This window comes from Pseudorca crassidens, chromosome 7, assembly GCF_039906515.1.
Source record: "Pseudorca crassidens isolate mPseCra1 chromosome 7, mPseCra1.hap1, whole genome shotgun sequence".
NCBI lineage: Eukaryota > Metazoa > Chordata > Mammalia > Artiodactyla > Delphinidae > Pseudorca > Pseudorca crassidens.
The window spans coordinates 7,899,157-7,912,964 of record NC_090302.1 but is presented as its reverse complement, the minus strand read 5'-3'; the positions used below and the strand labels follow the sequence as shown (position 1 = coordinate 7,912,964).

General features: G+C 57.4%; 1 protein-coding gene across 9 annotated transcripts in view; it reads left to right on the top strand.

Annotated features, from left to right (window-relative positions):
- SLC25A25 (solute carrier family 25 member 25) overlaps nt 1-9,642 on the top strand; it is a 32,993-nt gene extending 23,351 nt beyond the window's left edge. For 5 of the 9 annotated variants that reach the window (XM_067743143.1, XM_067743151.1, XM_067743144.1 and 2 more), the window contains exons 2-11: nt 1,514-1,640; nt 1,733-1,820; nt 2,503-2,538; nt 2,800-2,911; nt 4,117-4,275; nt 5,886-6,038; nt 6,387-6,494; nt 6,594-6,761; nt 7,315-7,465; nt 7,577-9,642. In XM_067743143.1, the coding sequence (XP_067599244.1) occupies nt 1,514-1,640; nt 1,733-1,820; nt 2,503-2,538; nt 2,800-2,911; nt 4,117-4,275; nt 5,886-6,038; nt 6,387-6,494; nt 6,594-6,761; nt 7,315-7,465; nt 7,577-7,761 (1,287 nt within the window). In that variant the 3' untranslated portion in view covers nt 7,762-9,642. The remainder of the gene's footprint in view (nt 1-1,513; nt 1,641-1,732; nt 1,821-2,502; nt 2,539-2,799; nt 2,912-4,116; nt 4,276-5,885; nt 6,039-6,386; nt 6,495-6,593; nt 6,762-7,314; nt 7,466-7,576) is intronic. The other 4 variants (XM_067743146.1, XM_067743148.1, XM_067743150.1 and 1 more) reach the window with 2 other exon arrangements.
- The last annotated feature ends 4,166 nt before the right edge of the window (nt 9,643-13,808 follow it).

Below are 13,808 nucleotides of genomic sequence, written 5' to 3'. Positions count from 1 at the left end.
GTTCGCCTCCTGTCTAAATGACGTGCAGATTCTATTTCTGCTCCTCTCATAAATCTAGGGTGCTTAACCTATATGTAATCTGCATTTTGGTGGGGAGCACAGACGTCTGCAGGAAGTTAACGTAACTCCAGACAGCTGACAGAACACGTGCCAGCCTGTGTCTCCCCTTCCAGCCACACCCTCCCTGAGCTGTTCTTTGGATCATGTTAGGTGACACAGTATCTGGAGAGGACCAGCTAGCCAATGGCCCATCAATTTCCAAACCCACTGGCTCAGAAGACTTTGAAACCCACACTGGTTTGTGGAGAGTGACTGTATTTCTTGCTGAGAGAATTGGGCAACACAGGGAGACTCTAACCATTTTCCTTAGGGGATTTTTGGTCCTAGTTTTGGGGTGTTGCTGGGTTGGAGTGACTCATGTATGTTCCCCACCTTCTTGAGATTAACCTTTAGAATGCCAGCAGACACTATACAGAGGTGGCTCTGGAGTCCCATCAGGCCTGGCTTGAATCCTGCCCCCCAACTTCCCTAACTGTGCGACTTTGGATAAATTACTAAGCCTCTGTGACCTTCTGTTTCCTTCTCTGGAAAATGGGGGAAATGGTAGTACCCACCTCCCAGGCCTGTTTGCGAGGATTCAGCGGGTTACTAGAGGTAAAGCATTTAGCAGGACCCCGGGCACAGACCAAGTGCTTGTGCTTTTGTGGAAAAGTTCCAGTTGCTGAGCATCGAAAACGGACTGCAGCTGCTGAACAGAGCTCATGTCTAAGGGCAGGCACAGGTTTTTGGAACCTCACTGCCCAGGAAAGGGTCTTTTAAAGCTTCCTTGGGTCACTGAACTATTCCTAAGTGGAGCTGCCCTGCTTTTCAGTGCCTGGTTAAGGGAGCTGAGGTTGGTTATAGCACCTGGCTCCCCTGAGATCAGAGACAGGCAGCGCCATCACGCACAGGCCCAAGAACAGTTCCCATTGCTCTTACCACTTCTCCATCCTCCAGAGTTCTCTCTGGCAGTATTTCTGCCAAGCAGCCATTGGCAGGGGCCGGCTCTGCCCTGTACCTTTACCCTGGTCGCCCCCAATTGTTCTTGGGCCAGTGCCACTTTTAGGGATAAAAAGAGCAAGCTGCAGAGTTTCTGAGGGAATCTGGAGCTCCAGGGCCACCCCACATTTGGGCAGAGAGCATGTGGGGCTGAGGCCTGGCACCAGGGACAGAGCTGCAGGGGAGCCGGGCAGCTGGCCTGGTGGAAGTACCAAGCCCACCGCTGCCGGCCTCTGTCAGAAGGGCTCCTCTTGCGGCCTCTTTTTCCTCTTTCTCATGAGGGAAACACGGTGGGTCCTTGGCTGGGTTCTGGCCGGCCCTAGGGGATCCAGGTGGTGGCCCTGGGAGTGGAGGAGGGGAAGTGTCTCGGGTCATGGGGCCACCTCTGTTCACGGTTGAGCAGTTGTTTCCTGGGAACGGGACACCACGAGGGACCCGAAAAGCTGAAGGACAAAACCTTACTTTTGTTTTATAGAAAATTGTACAAGCTGGCGACAAAGACCTCGATGGGCAGCTAGACTTTGAAGAGTTTGTCCATTATCTCCAAGATCATGAGAAGAAACTGAGGCTGGTATTCAAGAGTTTGGACAAGAAGAATGATGGTGAGCATTGCCCCCGGGGGCCAGCGGCGGGCCCAGCGGTTCTGGGCCTCTCCGCAGGGCTGGCTTCCGGCTCACGGCCTTTGTTGTTCCAGGACGGATCGACGCGCAGGAGATCATGCAGTCCCTGCGGGACCTGGGAGTCAAGATATCTGAACAGCAGGCAGAAAAAATCCTCAAGAGGTGAGTGCATAGCCGCCCCTGCGTTTGGTTGAACAAAAGTGTGACGAAAGAAGGTTTCTTGGACTCACTCCCTCGTGCCGTTCACTGTATTGACCCTGTTTCTGTGAACTTTGGCTTCTGGTGGTTGGAAGGGATGAATAAGTAACCCCTCCCAGAGACCAGCTGCTCCCCGGGTTCCTGGTCAGCTCCGGTGGTGGAATCACAGATCACCTGGCAGAGTGCCTGAGCGCCAGCCACCCGCTGAGAGAGAAGACTAGTGGGGGATTTTAGTAGGTGAAAGGCCAGCGAGGAACACCCTTCTCTGCCCGGTCGTTCAGGGGCAGGGCTCACGTGGCCGCCCTCCACTGTGGGGAACTTCCTCTTAACACAACGCTCAGGTGTGCTGCCCCGAAAGGCATCCCGCAGGCCAGGGGTGGTCCTGGGGACTGGCATCATTGCTGTGCTGGGAACTCGCACAGAACAGCCCCAGAGCCACTTCCTGTCCTCCGGAGCCTCCCCAAGTCCCAGGGGCCCGAAGCCGGCTGGCCAGGGACGGCAGCCTCTGGCCCTTGCTCCCCTCCGCGTGGAGGGCGCGTCCTCGTGCTGTGCTGTGGCATGTGCTTGCGTCACTAACCTCCGCTCAGAGCACTTATTTGTGTTGTTTCTCCTCTCTCCTCTGCATCTTCCTTTGTCTGTCTGTCAGAATACGAACGGGCCACTTCTGGGGCCCTGTCACCTAGTAAGTATCCGTGTCACTCTCGGGACCGCCTCCCTCCTTGACCTCTGTGCCCGATCGGAACGGGGTTCTCGTGGGCCGTCAGATCCCGTTTTTGTACCAGGTGGGATGTGGAGCCACCTGGCCTTTTCTCCTCCAGGGCAGAGGCGCCTTCTGTGGTTTCCTGGTGGCCACGCGCCTGCCCTCGGCTCCCCTGGAGGTGGGAAGCGCGGCTGACAGATGGGGCCTGTTGACAGTTGGGCGACCCACATATTTGTCTTGCAGCATGGACAAGAATGGCACAATGACCATCGACTGGAACGAGTGGCGAGACTATCACCTCTTGCATCCCGTGGAGAACATCCCTGAGATCATCCTGTACTGGAAGCACTCTACGGTGAGCCCCGCGCTCCCGGGGCCGGAAGGTGGTTTCTCCCTCGTCCGTTCATAGGGGCCCCTTCGCCCAGCATCAGCCCCCATCCTGGTGGGGGTTCCCAGCCCACCTCCCCTTCAGTGGTGGGGCTGTCTGCTTCTCTGCCAGCCTTCCACATGCTCCCTCCATCTCCCTCATGCCAGCCAACCTGAACGGCCTGCCCATGCCCCAAACACGGGGCTCCCTCTGCTAGAAACAATGCCCTCCTGTCCCCACGTGCTGCCTGTTCTTCAGGGTCCACTGTAAGCACCCTCTCCCTGAGCCTCCTTGTTCTTCCAAAGCCTCCTGAGGGCTGCTCTGCAGAGATCCAGTAGCAGAGCTGTTCAGTTTCTCCCCCCGGCCACCCCATGTTTTGTGTCATTTCTCTCTATGGCAAAAGAATACCTCCCCACTGCTTTCACCCCCGGTCAGAAACACACAGAGCTCTGCACCCTCACTGGTAGTGGCCCCATTGACCCCTCGCCCACGAGCCCCCTTCACGCATGAGCGTCCCTTTCTGCTGGTCCTTGCTGAGTATCCCCTGGTGGCAGTCTTATCCATCCTGGACCGTCGACTCCAGAAGAGGAGGCCACAGGTCCTCCTCTGTCTCCCGAGGTGCCCTCAGGGGACGCCTGGCATCTTCGTTGGCTGAAATTAGGTGAACGCTCTGCGGGTAGGAGCCGCGGCCCCGTGGGTCTGGCCTGCAGCCCCAAGGTTGGAGCAGAGCTGGCTCTGCCTGCCGAGCCGGGAGGCCGCCTGGGAGAGAGGGCATTGCACAGGCAGCACAGCCTCTCGTGTTTGCAGAAGTCTTGCATAATGTTCTGCCAACGTGATCCGGTTACACGTCAGGTTTCAGAAGAATTTTTATCCCTGACTTGATCCTTCCAGTACAGCCAACCTGGTGATCCTCAGCTGCAGTGCCTTTGTCAGCTGTTCTTGCAGGAGCCCCTGGCAGTGTCCCGAAGGGCTGTCCGCATGGTTTTCTACCTGCGTTCTTCCAGCTGTGCTCTCAGTTCTAACCTGGGCCTCTCCAAGGCCACAGACAGCTCAGAGCTTTGCTGCCTCCACATAGCGAAGGGGTAGGGGGTCCATTCTAGGCGGCAGAAGGCTGTGGACCTAGCTGTCTGCCGGCAGTTCTGCCACAAGCGTCGGGAGCCTGCTAGATTTATCGTTGTTGGTCTTCCTCACAGATCTTTGATGTGGGTGAGAATCTGACGGTCCCCGATGAGTTCACGGTGGAGGAGAGGCAGACGGGGATGTGGTGGAGACACCTGGTGGCTGGCGGTGGGGCGGGGGCTGTATCGAGAACCTGCACGGCCCCCCTGGACAGACTCAAGGTGCTCATGCAGGTACGCAGGAAAACAGGCCCCAAGCCACCTGGTTTCCACCTTGGGTTTCTTTGGTGGGTTGGTTTCCCCTCCCTTATCTGGGGCCCTGCTTTGGGCCCATACTTTCCTAACCCAGTAAATCAGATTGGAATTATTGCTCAGACAAGGATGACATTAGATCTTGGCCTAGGTGGCCTTTTGCACATTAGATCCTGGCCTAGGTGGCCTGATCTAATTTTATCTGAGGCCCTTAAGCCAGGAGTCACATTACAGGGCCATACCAGAGGCAGATGACCCCAGTGAGAACTGGGGTGTGGCAGGAACCTGTTTCCTTAGGCGCATCTTACATAGGCCACCACGTGGGGGGTAGTGCGAACAGATCCTCACCTGGCCTGGACACCGTTCCCTTGGCTGGGCACCCAGCTCCACGTCCACAGGGCAGGTTCAGCTCATGCTGAACCCAGGTCGGGAGCAAGGTTGTGAAATCGAGCTGCCTGAGGACACACCAGTGGACTCCAGTGTCTTTTGGACAGTGGCCAGTCACCCCCTTGTCCCCTGACTTGCGTTCTGGCACTTTTCGTGGCAAGAACCCTGCTCAGAAAAGGTGTCATCCTTTCCTTACCCCCTCAGCGCCTCCTGGGCCTGCCTCGGTTTGAGGTCTATGGATGGAAGAATGAGAACTCCCTTCTGGTGCTGAATCAGGGAGGCGAGTGGTTCAGGGAGAGGAGCCCTGGGCCTGGGACCCGACCCGGGGTCCCATTGTCCCAGCTGGGTGACCTCCGGCGAGTCACTTCAGCCCCAGGACTTCTACTGCTCTGGAAACTAAGGGGTTCGAACAAATTGCCTCATCAGTGTGTTTTTCTTAGCCAAATCCCCAGGAATGCTGTAGAGACTAAAAGCTGTCCTTGGGTGAAATGACAAAATGCCAGGGAGGTGCTTTAAATTAATGGGGGTGGGGGAGGGGGAGCAGGGGGAGGGGTGGGGGGCATCAGTTGGCTGGTTTGATGATGGTTGAAGCTCATTATGGGTTCATGGAAGCTCATTATGTAATCCTCTATACTTTTATATATGTTTGAAAATTTTCCATAATAAAAAGCTCACTTTTTTTTTTTTTTTAATTTATTTTTTGGCTGCGTTGGGTCTTCGTTGCTGGGCGCGGGCTTTCTCTAGTTGCAGTGAGCGGGGGCTACCCTTCGTTGCGGTGTGCGGGCTTCTCACTGCGGTGGCTTCTCTTGTTGCGGAGCCCGTGCTCTAGGCGTGCGGGCTTCAGTAGTTGTAGCACACAGGCTCAGTAGTTGTGGCTCACGGGCTTAGTTGCTCCGTGGCATGTGGGATCTTCCCGGACCAGGGCTGGAACCCATGGCCCCTGCCTTGGCCACCAGGGAAGTCCAAAAAGCTCAACTTTTTTTAAAGCAGTCCTTGTGGAGGTGTTTAGCATGGGGTTGGCGCCAGCAGGTGCACAGCAGGATCTGGTGGGACCTAGAGCAGCCACGTTAGGCTCTCAGGGTACCGAGCTGGCCTCAGAGTGCCACGAGGGCGGAGCCTGGCTGCCGTCGATCTTGGCTCTTTGTCAGGCAGCGGTGGCCCTGCGGCCGCTGAGCTCCTTCTGACCGCTTGTCCTCCCCCCCCAGGTCCACGCCTCCCGCAGCAACAACATGTGCATCGTGGGTGGCTTCACCCAGATGATTCGAGAAGGAGGGGCCAAATCACTCTGGCGCGGCAATGGCATCAACGTCCTCAAAATTGCCCCCGAGTCGGCCATCAAGTTCATGGCCTATGAACAGGTGAGGACCCAGCTCCCCAGGGAGAGTCGCCCATCAGCAGCTGCTTCCTGAGCTTCCCCTGGAATGAGGTCCCTGCCTTGGACCTGCCCTGGTTCCCTGGAACCTGGAACCAGTCCTTGTACCTGAGGGACAGCAGGGCTAGGTGGGGGGTGGGAAGGCCTGAGCCTGACCCCAGCTGTGCCAGCAACCAGTTCCACTGGGGGCCAGTTCCTTCCATTTCTGGGCAGCATCAAAAGTGCCAGGGACACCAGGTCTTGGCTAAAGCTGACAGGCCCCGGGAGGAAGGGCGGGGCAGGAGCAGGTATGCTGGTCTCTGGGGGGTATCAGTCTGTTTGCTCCCTGTTCCAGATCAAGCGTCTCGTTGGGAGTGACCAGGAGACTCTGAGGATTCACGAGAGGCTTGTGGCAGGGTCCTTGGCGGGGGCCATCGCCCAGAGCAGCATCTACCCGATGGAGGTGAGGGCCACGTCAGTCCTGGGGCGGGCAGTGTACGTGGAGGTGAGGGTGCAGAGTGGGCCGGGCTCACACTTCCGTCACTTCCGTTGGGCTCTGCAGGTCCTGAAGACCCGGATGGCCCTGCGCAAAACAGGCCAGTACTCGGGCATGCTGGACTGCGCCAGGAAGATCCTGGCCAGAGAGGGCATGGCCGCCTTCTACAAAGGCTATGTCCCCAACATGCTGGGGATCATCCCCTACGCTGGGATAGACCTGGCCGTCTACGAGGTGAGGCCCTAGAGGACTCAGGCCCCTTGAGCAGCAGGAGAGATTCAGAAACCCCCTCCTGGCCATGTGTCACCCCTCCACCCCCCTTTGTCTCCTTCCAGACTCACCTGTCCATTGCAGGGGTGTCCTGTCACACTGCCTGCCCCTGGCAGCCCCCAGGTTCTGTACCCCCAGGGGCTTGGCAGGCAGATCTACAGAGCACGATGCCCTGGGGGCTTCCTGGGCCCCCAGCAGACTCCGGAGCACAGGAGTCTGGCTCTTGGGGGAGGGAAGGGAGGGGCTGCCCCTGCGGCATCCCCATCCTATCCAGAAATCCCCAGTGACAGCAGAAACAAAGGTCAGGCAGGCCGGGAGCCCAGCCAGCCCCAGGCTGGCCCAGGCCAAGTGAATCAGGTTACAGTGGCCTCGCGGATCCCATGTGATGGGGCAACGCCTCCTGTGTGGATCCGGTAACTGTCCCCTCAGCGCCCCAGTCTCTCACTGCCTCACAAGCCCTTTCTTCCTGGGGCCTGCAGGCCCTTTGGCTCATCCCCGCCCCCCTCTGCCCTTTCAGACACTTAAGAATGCCTGGCTGCAGCGCTATGCGGTGAACAGTGCAGACCCCGGCGTGTTTGTGCTCCTGGCCTGTGGCACCATGTCCAGCACCTGTGGCCAGCTGGCCAGCTACCCACTGGCCCTGGTCAGGACCCGGATGCAGGCCCAAGGTAAGGCTGGTCTTAGGCCAGTCAGTCCCCAGGGGCCCGTCTCCCCGGGCAGGTTGGGACGTAGGGAGGGGCCGGCGAAAGGCCCCTGACGGGCGACCTCGCTCCCTGCAGCCTCCATTGAGGGCGCCCCGGAGGTGACCATGAGCAGCCTCTTCAGACAGATCCTGCGGACCGAGGGGGCCTTTGGCCTGTACCGGGGGCTGGCCCCCAACTTCATGAAGGTGATTCCGGCCGTGAGCATCAGCTACGTGGTGTACGAGAACCTGAAGATCACCCTGGGCGTGCAGTCGCGGTGACGGGAGGGAGGCCAGCCTGCCCGCGGACTCGCTGATCCTGGGCCTGCAGCCCCGGGATGTGTAGCCATCTCATTCTGTGAATGTGCCAACACTAAGCTGACTTAAGCCAAGCTGTGAAGACCCTGGACGCACCTGCAGGGGTGGGGGCAGAGCCGGCAGGCCCGCTGGGTCTGTCCTGCTGACCCTGGCTGACCCTCGGGTCCATTCCAGGGAAGACCTGTGGGTGTTCCTCAGGGTCCAGGGCTCAGCAGGACACAGGCTCGCGTGCGTGGGGACAGGACATTTCCTGTGCTGCCTGCCGAATAGCGGGGCTGGGAGGCTGGCTTCGTTCTTCCATCGCGTCCTCGCAGCCAGACCATTGGCGCGGGGCGCCTTCGGGCCTGCTGAGCGTCCTCCCCGGGCCCACCTTGCTTCCTTCCTTGCTGCTGTTTTAAATGGTAGGAGGAGGGCCCGCAGCCCACTCCCCCCGCCACGCTGCTCCTCTCCGCCCAGTCCGTGGGGAAGGGTGGTTCTACCTGACCTAAGGCCGACTTCCCAACCGGCAGCGCAGCCACTGGCAGGGAAGAGGGAGGAGTCTGGCTTCTGAGCTGCCCCGCAGACGGGCACCTGGATGCCCGTGTGCGTGACGAGGGCAAGGCTGCCTGGCGTCCTGGCGCATGGCTTCATGGGTCCTGGGACCCAGAGGGCCTCTGCTCCCTGCTGCTGGGGGGCTCGTGGGGCTCCGAGCGGGCCCCGGCCCCTGGCAGGACTGGCACCAGCTCAGAACTAACTCCCTCTCCCTTCCCGCCGGCATGAGGGCAGTGGGCATTGTGTTGAAGCAGGAAGGGCAGTTTCTGCCCTGAGTCTGCACGCCCTGGTGAGAGAAGGAAAAGGTGATCAAGGCCTTAATTATGTATTGTTGGAAAAAGGGTTTTGTTCAGAAAGACAAGCCGGACAAATGTACAAGTTCTGCTCTTCCAGGGAGAAGACAAAGAGAGCCAGTGGCTCGGCCGACCGCGTTAAAGTCTGTTTCTGACGCCCCGGGGATTCGTGTCCAATCCCAACTGGGGCAAAGTGGGACCAGCCTCACATTCCACTGACGCAACGTATCACACTGCTGGGAGCCTATTTATTTTGTATTTATTTGAACAGAGTTATGTCCTAACTATTTTTATAGATGTGTTTAATTAATAGCCTGTCATTTTCAAGTTCATTTTTTATTCATATTTATGTTCCTGGTTGACTGCACCTTCCCAACACCTGTGAGGTGGGGTGGGAAGAGGAAGGAGGGGGCCGTGGCAGTGACCCTTCTCGCTGCTGCACCATGTCTGTCCAAAGAAATTTCTTTCGGAACTGGCGACAGAAGAAAGGCAAGAAGGCAGAAGGGCCCTGATCACGGAGAGACGGTCATTCGGCGGGTCAGGGCAGGGCCAGCACCTAGGAAGCCTTAGGATCTGAGGGTTTGATCAGGGGCCAGGAAGAGGGGGGAATCTCAACCCTGTTCAGGATGGAAGTCCAAATCATTTCTTAGACTGGGAGGGATTTCTTTATTCACCCTTTTTGAAAGACAAGGCAGTGAGGTGCCTATCACTGTGAGTTTGGGGTGGGGGCCAGAGGAGAGGGCGGCCGGCTCCCCCCCCGTACCTGTGAAGCAGGCCCCCTCTGTCCTGGGCCCCCCGCTACCCCTGCTCAGTAATGCTGGTCAGCGTGCAACTGCACAGCCACACTTCCATTCACCAGAACGGCCTGATGAGGACAATTTAAATAGGATGCAAAGATCAATGCAAGATTTATTGTTATATATAAATAGAGTTATAACTGGAATTGGTGACAAAGCAAATTAAGAAAGAATTGGAAGTTGTCATTTAAAACAGCCTTCTAATAAAGTTGTTTCAGAGCTGATGATGGAGCCGTGGTTTTCCTGACCTGGGCTTGGACGGCATGGGGCTGTTTACATGTTAGAATACAAATCCCTTTTTCTCATGAGAGAACATGAGAAAGCTACCCCTCAGAGTAGCTACCCGCTCTGGGCTTCTGGACGCACCCCCTCTTTAGAATGGATGGTCATTGTATTTGGGGTGCTCTGACAGGTCTCCAGTGCCCCAGGAGATAGTGAGTCTGGTCCTTCCTCAGCCCTCAGCTGATTCAGCCCATGTCGAGCCGAGCTGATCCCTTGTCTCCTGCTTGAAGCACCTCCAGACACCACTGTGCCTCTCTTCACTTCACTGGGTGCCCCTCCCCAGCCTCAGATTTGGTTCCTGCCCATCCTTCTGACGTAGAGATGCTGGAGGGCCCCCCTGGACATTCTTTATCCGCTTTCTGGGAACAGGGAATGTGTCTGCAGTTGTACCTCTAGCAGTGCCCAGTGCACAGAGTGCTCAATGAAATGTTCATTAAATAACTCGACACCCCCGTCCCCATCCCCCCACTGACAGCCCTTGGTGCCACTGGCTGGTGGGGCACTGTATGAAGCAGCCTGGGGAACGTGCCAGGGGGCTCTGGCATTCAGAGGCTGTAGGGAGACACAGAAGTGTGCCCTTGCGTGAAACGCATATACCACTTGTGCTGGGTTCAAGTGTCTCCCCAAAATTCTTGTCCACTGGGAAGCTCAGACGTTGCTTGATTTGGAAGTAGGGTTTTTGCAGATGTAATCAAGTCAAGATGGGGTCATCCTGGGTGAGGGTGGGCCCTAAGTCCAATGACTGGTGTCTTTATAAAAGAGGGAAATCTGGACAGGCAAGAGAGCGCCACGCAGGGAGAAGGCCACGTGAGGACAGAGGCAGAGGTTGGAGTGATGCATCGACATGTCAGAAAATGCCAAGGATTGGGACTTCCCTGGTGGTCCAGTGGTTAAGACTCCATGCTTCCACTGCAGGGGGTGCAGGTTCGAGCCCTGGTCAGGGAACTAAGACCCCGCAAGCCTCGGGTGCGGCCAAAAAAAATAGGATTGCAGGCAGCCACCTGAAGCGAGGGGAGAGGCAGGAACGATTTCTCCCTCAGACCCTCCAGAAGGAACCAACCCTGCTGGCACCTGGATTTCTGGCTTCTGGCCTCCTGAACTGTGAGAGAATTCATTTCTATTGTTTGCGGCCATCCAAGTTCATGGCAGCCACAGGAAACAAATATGCCACTTACGTCAGCTTGTTACCAGGGTAACGGGCATAAACCATTTCCCAACCATTGGTTGGGTCTTGTCAAGTTGGTCGTCCCCGCCCCACCCCCGCCCGCCCCCGTCCAGGCTTCTCCTTGGGACGGTGGCCAGGTCCCAGGTTCCCAGGTCCTCAGTTCCTTCCAGCTGGGAGTGGGGCTTCTCCAGCACAGAAGTTAATTTTGGGAGGTGCTCTGAGGTGGGTGACACTTGATGTGTCACCAAGCCAACCTCCCTCCTTTGTTCCTTCATCCCTCCTTTCAGTCTTTAATTGAAGGTCACTTTCTTACAGAGGCTGTCGCTGGCCACCCTGCTTCCTATGGCAGCCCTGTTCCATGCCGTTTGTTCTTCTCCCTTGCACTTCTCCCCGCTATCTAGAGGGTGGGAGTACCGGCTGGCTTTCTCACTGCTGTTCCCAGTAGGTGCCCGGCACCCACTACAGGCTTAACGAATAGTTACTAATCGGATAAAACCCATCCAAACGTTCTATGGTGTGGGAAGCAGAACTATACCCCCTCCCAAAGACAGCCACGTCGTAACCCCCACCACCTGTGAATTAGGTGGCATGGCGAAGGCTAATTAAGGTCACAGATGGAATTAAGGTTGCTAATCAGCTGACCTTAAAATAGGGAGAGTAGCCTAGATTATCCAGGGGGATCCAATGGAGTCACAAGATCCTGCCACGTGAGAGACAGAGGCAGGGAGAGGCGGGGAGGCGGGCGAGGGCTCAGCCCGAGGTCGCTGGCTTTGAAGATGGAGGAATGAGGCCCGAGTCAAGGAATGCTGCGGCTTCTAGAAACTGGAAAAGGCAAGGACCAAGTCCTGGAGAGCCTGCGGAAGGAACGCTCCCCTGCTGACAACCCTGATTTTAGCCCGGCGAGACGCATTTCAGACCTCTGTCCTACCTCCAGACGAGCCTGGGAGGGCTGCTGGAAAGTTGAAATGAGACAGGAAACGGAAATGGCCGGTCCTTAATAAAGAGTTTTATCTCGCAGCTCCCCTGCCCCATCCTGGATTCCAAACTCACAGAGTGATTTCCCCTAAATGCTTTTCATTCCAGTCCCCCCTCCCTCCTTCCCGGGGTGAGGAGGCCTGGGATTTCTGGCATGGGATGGGGGTGGAGGCAGCTCCCACCGTGGGATCTGGCCCATCCTCTTCGTGCTTCCTTTCTGAAGCCAGACCTTCTCATCTCTTAGTCACGGGAGCGCCATCGCTGAGCGCCAGCTGGGGCTCTGCAAACACAGGGCACAAGTGCTGCTGCCGCCATGTCCCCATTTTACAGAGGCAGAAACTAAGACTCCAGGAGGGGAAGGGACTCGCCCAGGCCCTCACCGTGAGCAGGTGACGCGGCCTCGAAGGCAGGTCAGAGGACCCCACTCCCGCTGCATGCTTGGGGGGTGAAGATGCCATGGGGTCTGCTGGGGCCCCTGCCCCCAGAGCAGGCCTGGCGGCCTGGAACCACACCACGACCCACCTGCAGGGACCTTCACTGAGGGGCAGGTGCTCCTTGCCTCACCTCAGGTAGGTGACACCTGGCGTCTGGCTGCTCTCCTGGCCAGGAGGCCACAGAGAGCCGGAGAAAAGTGGGGCAGGCCTGTGCTTGAATCCTGGCACCTGGCGGCGTGATCCTGGGCAAATCTCATGCCTCTCTGAGCCTCAGTTTCCTCACGAGCAAGACGGGCACAATATTTGCCTTACAGCTCAGAGCTGGAAGGGACTCCTCCGGTTCATACAAAGGGCAAATGTTGGGAATTGCCTGGCGGTCCAGTGGTTAGGACTTCTCACTCTCAATGCTGAGGGCCCGGGTTCGATCCCTGTTCAGGGAACTAAGATCCCACAAGCCATAGCGTCCCCCCACCCCCCAGAAAAGGGCACATGTTGAGCCGGGATTCAAACCACTTTTGCTGACTCTGAAGCCCTGTTCTCAACCTCAGCTCTGGCCAGACTGTCCCCAGTCCGCATCTTGCTGGTCTGGGCAGGTTGGAATGTAGGGGAAGGGTGAGAAGAGGAACAGCCTGCCTGCCGGGCCCCTCTGCCCAGGCGTGGACCTTGGTCCCTGCCCTCCAGGGCCAAGAAGCAAGAGCAGACCAGCGAGTCCCAGTTATAGTGGCTGGAGAGGCTGGCCAGTGCTGGGTGGGAAGGCCAGCAGGAGGGGAGTGATGCAGGAGTGCAGGAAGGAAACAAGAAGGCCAGAGGCCCACCCCAGCCCCCAGGGGCCAGGCAACCTAGGCCTCTCCTGCTGTCAGCGTCCCATAACACAGAGGCTGGCGGGGGAGCGGCACAAAGGGACCAAACATTATCTCCCCACGGCAGCTGTGAAAGCCCCATGAGCTGGCTCCACCCACACCTGCCAGGGTTGGGGGTCCCCTGCTGCACCAAAGAGCCCAACCCCTGCCCCTCATTTTAGGGAGGAGGAAACTGACACAGGGCAAGGGACTTGCCCCCAGGTCACCTGGCTCCCTGTAGCCGCTTCTCTTCCCTGACTACACTGGTCTGTACCATTTGTATTAGTGTCCTACGGCTGCTGCTACAAATCATCACAAACGTGGCATCTTAAAACAACACAAAAGCAGGACTTCCCTCGTAGTCCAGTGGTTAAGACTCCGTGCTTCCATTGCAGGGGACACGGGTTCGATCCCTGGTCAGGGAACTAAGATCCCGCATGCTGCGTGGCACAGCGAAACACACACACAACACACACACACACACACACACACACACACACACACACACACACACACACACACACACACACACACACACACACACACACTCCTTTACAGTTCTAGAGGCCAGAAATCCAAAATCAATTTCACCTGAGCCGAAATCAAGGCGTCCCACAGGGCTGGTTCCTTCCAGAAGCTCTCAAGGAGAATTCATTTCCTTGCCTCTTCTGGCTTCTGGAGGCTGGCTGCTTTCC